This window comes from Bombus impatiens, unplaced genomic scaffold (genome assembly GCF_000188095.3).
Source record: "Bombus impatiens unplaced genomic scaffold, BIMP_2.2 scf_0640, whole genome shotgun sequence".
In the NCBI taxonomy this organism is placed as follows: domain Eukaryota; kingdom Metazoa; phylum Arthropoda; class Insecta; order Hymenoptera; family Apidae; genus Bombus; species Bombus impatiens.
In genome coordinates, this window is record NT_177059.1 from 314,210 (window position 1) to 323,879 (window position 9,670).

The window sequence follows — 9,670 nt, forward strand, 5'->3', positions numbered from 1 at the left end:
GCACGTAAAGATCGCTCTTTGTCTTTTTTTAATGGAATAATATATTTTTTAATACGTCGGTCGATGCAACTTGACATCCTTTATAAAACGAAGAAGAGAATTTTAGGTCCGCGCTATTATTTGTTTCGTTCCGAAGATGATGTACAGCGATCGTTTATGAAAATCGATGAATATTAGTATCCTGGATATGGGAATGTACGGTTTAAAGTTTAAATACGGTTAACGCGATGTTAACTAGTTAAAATGTTATCATATTTCCAATACTTTAGTTTTTGATTTGCGATATCGATTAGAGGCGACTGTGATCGATGTTTAATTGAAATCGCTAACATTTTCACCACGTATTGCACCTATATGTATATATGGACGAAATGATACCAGAGAGGCGTTGTTATCTGTAGATCGTGATGCTGCCAGATTTCCGGCATAGTTGCAACCGTTATCCGTCATCTTAATGCATAACCGGAAGACCGAGGGACGCACCGGCGCGGCTTATAAACGGCGCGATTATTCCAACCTAGCTTCTCCACCCCTTTACGATGTCTCATCCCTTAGCCACGATAACCTATTCCTCTCGTCCAGAAGAATGTAACGCCGTTTGCAGGTTAGACTGCCGACCTTTCTAAATACATTCGTTTGAATTTCATGGAACGCGACCCGATCGGACGAATACCCTGCGATATCTTTCCCTCTTACTATAATCTACCAAATGAAACCGACGTGCAAATGTAAAATATGACGTACGTCAAGTGGAATTAATCGTTCGATGAACAAAAATCAACGATACTTTCTAGTATAGTTTCGGAAAAGCTAACGTATATGAAACGAGTTTATCGGTGCGCTCGAATATTACGATAGAAGCTGAACTCGCTAGATGGAATAGTTTATTACGAGTTATTCGATTAAGCAAGTATCAGCAGCCACTGTGCAAGCATATCGAGACAGTGTCTCAAATATTCGCGATAATGTAAAGATCGTAGGTGATAAAACGCGATAGATAATGATGCGGAAGAGAAGGAAAATGTCGCAACTGTAGTGGAAACTTATTCGTCGCGTTCTGTGTCAGATTTTCACTTTCTTTCGATTACCGAGATACGCTATTTACACGGAAAACGCCTAAACTATTTCGAAATTGTACAAAATGCGATAAAATTGCTTTCCTATTTTTAATAATATATCGAAAAATTTATTCGAAGAGACGCGCAACGACTTCTATATACTATAGTGCTGTACGAAGGAAGATACTACATCGTTTGGAAGAATAGAAGCTGTTTTCAAAAAGCGAATTTGTGCGAGACTCGTTTCGTACCATGAATTTAACGTGTCTGCTTTAAACGTGAAAACGCGATGATGGAGCTCTCGTACAATATGCGAAACTAGCTGAAACAGCTGGAGATCGTATTAGTCGGCTTTATAGCATCTGGTGTAAAAGGCAAGTTAGTTACAGCGAATGTCCGATTGTACAAAAGAGACTCGCGTGAATATTTTAGGTAATTTTCGTTTTACGGTGGAATTTTATAATAACTTTGTTATATCTGTATTAAATGGAATATGAAATTGTTCGAAATCACGGAGAACTGTGTGCTAGAACAAAGACATTTGAGAGAAAATCGGACGATAACGGCGTTTAAGAGAAACACGCGGCTCTCGGGAACGGTGTCGCAGCGTTTCAAACCTCAAACATACATATATGAAAACACACGGGAACAAATATTTTGCGAGGCCCCGCGCGCAATTTTCCATGTGCAAATTTAAATCGTGGTTGGGCTCTTACTTTGCGCGACCAAGCAAAAAAAGAAACGCGATAAAAAAGAGGTATTCAACGGGTCAAACATTTCTTGGAACGAAGTTTTCCTTAAATTAACTGAACCTCTTTTACAGCATGCCCGGCGTGTCTGACGCTTTATAGCGTTACCAAAGGAAGCCAAGCATTCGTAATTTTCCATCCGGACTCTCCTTTCGCCGAACGAGATTCATCGCGAGGAAACTTTTTCTTGTCCCCTTTAAAATAAAGCCAATTAACGTTTTACATTGAAAGTCGATGTGATTTTTAAAAAGAAACGTTCCGACTCTTTATGAAACGTAATTGTTTCTGGAAGCGACTCCATCGGTGTCGACCGGGGAAAGGAATCGGCCAAGAGCCAAGACAAGAAATCGAGAAGACTTGGCGGTAACGGATCCTCGCCATTTCCTTCATATTTCATCTCGCTCGAATCGAAGTCCGTTACTTAAAACTGGCTACTGATATTTTCAAACGTAGTCGGCACTCGTCTGGCCAGCGGATGGTCGAGATAGGTACGAGATAGGATATTACTAAAAGTACTCGAAAGCAAAAAGCAATCTAGAGCATAGACATCCAGAAAGGTTGTTTAACCCGTTGACCTCGTTAAACGGCCACGAAAAAGTTAAGTGAATTTCTCCCTGTTTCTTCGTCGCTTTTTCCACCTTCTCCCCTCCCTTCTTTCCATTTCTTTCTCCTCTCTTGTCCTTCTATCTCCGACTATCATTCAAGCTTCAAGGGTCTGCCTCTCGCCCACCAAAGCGAAGCAGTTAGTTAATTAATTAACAAAATTACGCGGACGAATAAAAACGAATACTCGTCGTTGTCGTCGTCGCCGTCGCCGTCGCCGTCGGTTGGAAAATTGCAGGTAGGCAGACAGACGTCGATCTCGCTCGGTCTATATCGTATGGAATTTCGAGGGCCGATCGAATCGACTCGAACGAGCCGAAGTGGCTCGAACGAAAATGTTCGTCGGCAGTAACGGCTGCTAATTATAAGATGGGATACGAAAGGGCAAGAATACCGTCTCGATGGAAGCCGATAAGATTCGAGTGTTTGCCGTTTCGGGAACACAACTAGTCGATCTTAGTTAACCCGAGCCTGGCTGAGACTGCCAATCCGGATTAACGGCCATCTATAAATTACGGATCTTCGAATATCTTTGGCAATGATAGGTTGGCGCCGCCATTAACGCGAACGGGCCGACAGTTCAACTCGACGGAGTTGCGGTTCCCGCTTGATTTCCATGGCCGCTTGAAACTTGGATTGCTCTTTGCTAGATTACGGAAGTTTAGCTGCATTGTTGCACCGTTCCTTCTTATTTTAGCTCGCGCTACAAATTTTCCGTCGAACAATACGGTATGTATAAGTTAGACACTGGCAGAAATTTAATTTTCCTAAGTAGTCGATCGAAATTCATGAAACGGCTAAAGTTTCTTTTATTATCTAAAAGAACCATGGGTTGATAACCATTACCAAAACGAAAAAACAAATGTAAAAAATTTAGATTTTTTTATTCTTAAATGGATGGTTATCAAGCTAGTTGGGTCCGTTTTGACCGTAGTGACAGTTTTTAGCCTCGTTGACAATTTTTCAAGTGGCAGTTGGTCGATAAAAGGCATTATCAGCGCCGAAACTACGCTGCCATTTAAGGTAATTTAAAGCAATTTAGATATCCGTTTTCTCGAAGGACATACGCGGAGACAAAACGGCCAGCCAAAAATTTCGCGGCAATTTTTGTCGTACTTATTCGTGAGTCGTTCGCCCAAGCTTGCTATAAGATGCGCGTGCATGCAACGAGAAACAAAGCAGCATTCCGAACAAATTTTAGTAAATTTTAGTATCGATTTGCTATCAAATTCGAAAGATCGAAAAGTTGTAACGTTATGTTATAGAAAATTACGTAAATTTCCCTTCTGTTGATAATCGATATTGTTGTGAATGTGCTAGCGCTTAAAAAAACAAAATTCATCATCGACGCTTTAATAATTAACATTACGATACACGCTAGAGAATAAATTTGATAAATTTCTCAAAACAATCTTCAAAATGATTGTCTCGTTTAGTACAAATTCGTTATAAAGTAATATGAGAATGCGTAGAATCAATCGTATTTAGAGACTCACTTTGTATTCCGCTAAATCTTGAACCACGCAAGATAAAATTGCTTCCCTTCCAACCGGTGCAGTTACATTGGTAATTGGTTCCTTGAAATTCGGATCTAAAAAATAAGAAAATTCAAAGGATTAACGTTTCGCTAAAGCAACGATTGGAATAAAATATAGATCAAAATCAACGGAAATTACTGATATATCGATACATTCTCATTCTAATAAGCTACGTGTATAAGTAAAAGTTAATCTGCTACCACGATCGTCTGAAAAATAAGGCATCTTTTATCCAAGGAAATGTAGTATGAAAACAACTGCAAAATCTTACTTACGTGTACCTGAGTTTCAAGAACAAAGTTCTTTTTCGTAAAATTTCATCTTCTGAAAATAGTAAAACCCGCTCATCTTATGAAATATTTCAGCGTTTGCGTAATTTGCATATTAGTCGAACATGACGTTTTATAAAATAACTAGCGCGATAGAGAAACAGCTGTTTAACGAATTTGGCTAGTTATCAAGGTACATTAAGGGACGAATGAAAATTCCGTAAAGTAAAAGCCTCTCGCAATCGTTACTCGATATTTCGTGTAAAATCGTGTTATACTTTCCATTTTAAATATTTATCGAGTAAATATAAGATCATCCTACGTACAGAATTTCTTCCATAAAGAAAATAAAAACGACGAAGATAAAATTGAATCGCGAGGCTTCCAGTTTTGGTGCAGAAATTCTGTTCAATTTACGCAGAATCTTCATCCGGTTACGACTGCTTATTTGACACCCACAAGGTTTTCTTTAGCAAAATAAGAAAACGAATCTTCGACGTTCCACTCAACGTCTACACTTTGATATCTACAAAAGAAAAACAAGAAAGAAAATGTGTCGATAGTAGAGTTCGACTTTATGTCTACCATTTTCTAATATCTATGTTATAATTATAACTTATAATTCGTTCGACGATATAGGTGTAATATTCGTGGGCATTCGAATCGCCTCGAATCGTATGAAAAAAGAAATCAAAGTTACGACCTGCTATCTTCATTTATGTGAAGTGAAATCACTGAAAAAAATAAAATTATATACGCGATCGAATAAAGGAACGTCATGGATGTAATGGAGAAAATGTATGGATCAGAAATAAGCCGGTCATCGCTGCTCGGTTAGTTTGCCATTCGATACCTACCTAAACATGCAAAGCTTTTCAGTTAAGTACTGCTTGGAAATCGATGGTTGTCGTCGATCTATGCGAGCATGCAACAGACGTGAAATATAATGCAAAAAATCAGTGAGCAACCTTCGGTCAAAATAGAATGGTCAAAGATGCAATAAGCTTTCATAAAGTTAATGCGACTACCCGTTCTAAAGTTACTGCTGGATTGTTTCCAGAGAATATGAAATAGGACAGTCTGTCATGTTCTTCCGTCAATTAATCTTAAAGCCTTCATTAGAATTTCATGGAAACACAAATATCAGGCCGTGCGTCTACAACCTAGTTGTACAATTTGCAAATTACGTTCCACGGTATGATATTAACGATTTTTGTGGCATCAATCATATTACGGTTAGATTTAGTTTAAACCTAAGACTATATATATGTTTTAATTATAAACTCGTCAATAATACATTTCGCTACATCGCGTTCCAGCTTGAGGAAAGAAAAGGGTGAAATATCGTAATAAATTTTTGTATTCGATACTCTAACTTTAATTACAAGGAACACTCGGATCAATTAATTAAATATAATTACTATAAAATTGACATATTTTCTTCCAAACATCTAGATCTAACCTAGATAAAAATCGACCGATATTCCCGATCACATCCGATCAAGGATCTAACTAAACTAACGACGCGTTTATCAATAAATATCGCATTCACGGTACATACTGATCCTTTTAGTTGAGAAATTGATCAAACTTGAAATATCAACGGTAGGTATATCGTAGCGACGATCCGAGGACGCCCTTAGATATCATAATATTTTTACTCATTCTTTTACGCGTTTTCTTCTTCTTACTAAGGATAAAATATCACATTTACATTGGCAAGGATCAAATTGACGTCAATTTCTTTTTCGTTGATTCGATGATCGTGAAAATTTTTACTTGACATACAGTACACTAATGGTGTTGAAATTTTTCTTTAAATCGAACAACGCGCTAAAATTGGGCAAAATCGATTGAAATCCCTGTACGAAGCGAACGCTATAAAGTTCATAGAAAGTTAATAAGGGTTCGGAATAATGCTAACAAAATGGACTGTAAACTCGAGCACGCCCTACGCGATTCATTCGTATCGTGCATTAGGAGGAAATATCGTCGATCGAAGGTCATTCACTCCGTAGGCGGATACACGGTCAGATACACGGAGATTATTTGCGAAGGGCATAAAACAGCGAAGGGCGTCGTTAAGGGCATCGAAAGGAGAGCAACCACAACCATAGAACGCATAACGTAGATGGCATAGTAATGGGAACATAGGGGAACCATAATTCCATTGTACGTGCCTATCCATCCAAGCTGTTTGCGGGGGGTAACTCTCGCGGGAAATTCGAGCGTATTAAAAGTCTCGATCTAGGCCGGTTTGATAGATCGGCTGTCTCGAAATGGTTACCGATGCCAGCGTCGTTTTAGACCGCATCCCCTAAAGAATTCGTTCATGTAGTTGGAAATCGGCTCTTTTTCTTGCTTTTCACTTATTTTTATCAATCAGGTTATTTCCTTTATAGAGACTACTTGGAATTCTGCTTTTTCTACCAGATGGAGCATGAAACACGAGTAAACGTCGAGTAATCGCGTAGAATAGAGTAGACTTTACGAGTTTGCTGGTGATTCAGAAAAGTAATTTGTCAAGAACAACGTCTCGAGTTCGTTTCATACACTTTCGTTCACGAGTCGATCGATACATCGTAACATACGTTAGATAAAATAGGATAGTAATAAAATATCGCAAACGATTAATACGAGTTTTCCCTATTTTCCTTACAATACAGACAATTGGTAAGTATCGATATCATTTCGTACGTAAAATACACGTGAAATATACTAAAATGTGTTTATCCTAGGTGCGCTGAGAAGAAGTCTCCAATGACAGTATGGACAGTAGTGTAAAAAATATCAGTGATATTACCTTTAACGGTATGCGGATACTTTCTCGTAACATGACAAAGTCGTATCTCTCGAAACGATAAGAAATACAGGAAAATTTTATTTAATAAAATTCGATGGTTTCGAAGTGGCGCATCGTGTGGTATGAAAGTAGGAGGAGCGTTGTAAACATTTCACTTGTATCATTTTGCGTTCCAAACGTTCTTTTTCGTCTGTATAAATAACAAGGTACCGAGAATCTTTTGTTAATATTTAACACGCACATATTTAACAAAAAACGTCAATGTCAATTAAGTTTTGTTTTGTAAAAAAATGTCTTATTCGAAAAGTTGGATATCACTGTATTGATAAATTCAACAAAAAGATCTCGGTGGTTTTCTATAAAATAGCGAATATGGCCACATCGATACGAACGAACTACCGCTACGTGTCACGCGTGTGAAGCAATTTAACATATTTTCGGTGCCGGTGATGTACAGACTTTGTTAACTGACAAGTGAATAAGTGTTCTAGTTAAAGTGCAGAAAATGTAATAAACTAGCTTCGTATATCTCACGGGAGAAACGCTTTTGCCTATATCAGAGCGAAACAATGAAAGCTTTTAACGCGTCAAAATATGCAAAATTATTGTTAAAGATACGATATCTCGTTCAAAACACACAATATTTTGTACAATAAATTTCAATTTTACACGTCACTTTATTTAAAACCAAAGAATTTCCAAAAATTAATTTTAGATTATGTTTGGCTATGCAATTTGCGATATGAAAGATATAAAGCAAAAATATATAACATAAATGACTTTTACTAAATATTTTAACAAATTTTATTTTGAAAATTACTCGGTTCGTTCGTTTCTAGAACAAGAATATTTAATTTAATATCGCGCAATGAAGTTTACATTCTCAATACCAATATAAATCGTTGTTGTAACATTTCTGATATATATTTCATTGTAATTTAATGAAACATATATCGATTATGTTTATAATAATAGCCAGTTGTCATTTTTTATAGAATTTTCGTTCTCATTGAGCGAAATATCAATGAAACGCTTGTACGTTTATTGGGCGCGGAAAGAAAAAGCGGAACAAGGCGACGGTAGTGACTAATGATAAAAATGCTATTTAAATCGCCGTCAATGCTATGAATCGTTTACATTACTTTCGAGCCGTGTATTTCGTTTTCTAATTTGTATTACATTTAAAGCGTTAATCGAATAAAAGCGGTGCAGCGTGTTCGTTGCAAATGACGTTTCTTCCCCTTCGTCGTTCTCTTCTGCAAAGTCATCAACGGTTGCTTGTTCGTACGAAAAGATTTACGTAATTTGCACACACGTTGATGCTCCCTTTGCAATTACGGAAGATGTGGTTTTCCATCCGTGTTTACGTCTCTATATATATTTCTATGTACACGTATACAAAAGAGTCGATGAATTTTTTAAGATCTAAGATTCACGGTACGTACACGGCAATCACATCTTAACATACACGAGCTGAAACAGAAAGCATCAGATTTCACGGAAACAAGGTGTTATTAACCCCTTCGGACTCTTTCGAAAGTTTCCGCAAACAGTTCACGTAACGTTAATTGCGTAAGAAACATTTCCATTGCCGGTTGTGTTTAGTCAATGGCTTTTCGCTTAATTGGAAAACGTACTTCCGAGTGAAGCAATTAATGCCCGTAAATGGGAAAAGTAATCGACCGAGCGAAGGTCGACGTTAAATATTCGTCACTTATTCAATCCCATTGGCTTTCGCATTCTTGCTCGTTCTTTGCCCGTTCTTGCCCGTTCTTCCCCTTCTTTCTCCTCGGTGCAATGAACTTTGCCATGTAAATCGAGAGAAACAGATATGAAATAGAAATAAACTCGCCCTTTTGTCAAAAGTATATGAAAAGATTTATGGTCGAAGGTGATTTATCTCGAGATGTACTTTAGATGGATGGTTTTATTTTTGGTAAATTATTTTCAAGTCCATGAATCAAAGAACGATTCCATGAATCGAATAACAGAGAAAAAAAGCGACGATGAATGTTTCGTTTAATACCTAGCGTGAAAAAGAACGTGTGGTGAATTATTAATAAAACTAATCGCATAAATTACTTCGCGCCTAAAAATAAAAAATCGAACGTTAACGGTCTGACAATTTGATAAAACGTTTTCTATTCGATTTTTCATTAACAGTATTTCATTCGTTCGATTAACAGTAAAAATAACAAAAGCTAACGGAGTAAGATTAACGGAAAGAATTTCAGTTTTTTCCTAGTTAAATTAATTTGTAGAAAATTAACTTATATTCGTATTATCGATAATTATTTCATAATCACTCGATGAAATATTTAAATATTATTATCTGTATCTGATTTGAAATTTGATCGATTTTGTTTAGGGGAATTCCATACGTTAAGAGAATTAATTACAATTGCTCCAATAAGGTTGAAAAGCACGTGAAACTAAACGACAGGCTAAATTCTTGCGAAACGTTTAATAGATGTTCGTACGAATCGGTAAATATGTTGGATCTCGCGCTAACGAGCGAAATAAACCAAGAGAAGATAAGGAGAAAGCTCGGAAATTTTAGGGAAGGGAATGCAAGAAAATCAGATTTGCGTGCTTCCGCGAGATTATTTTCGTGGGAATGGGTAGAAATCAGCGGAGTGCCGACGTCGAC

At 37.2% G+C, this 9,670-nt stretch overlaps 1 protein-coding gene across 2 annotated transcripts in view; it reads right to left on the reverse strand.

Moving 5' to 3' along the window:
- Positions 1–9,670, reverse strand: part of LOC100749846 (lachesin-like) — a 259,868-nt gene that overhangs the window by 73,899 nt on the left and 176,299 nt on the right. For both annotated transcript variants that reach the window (XM_012389385.3, XM_003491911.4), the window contains exon 2: positions 3,907–4,001. In XM_012389385.3, coding sequence (XP_012244808.1) covers positions 3,907–4,001 — 95 coding nt within the window. The remainder of the gene's footprint in view (positions 1–3,906; positions 4,002–9,670) is intronic.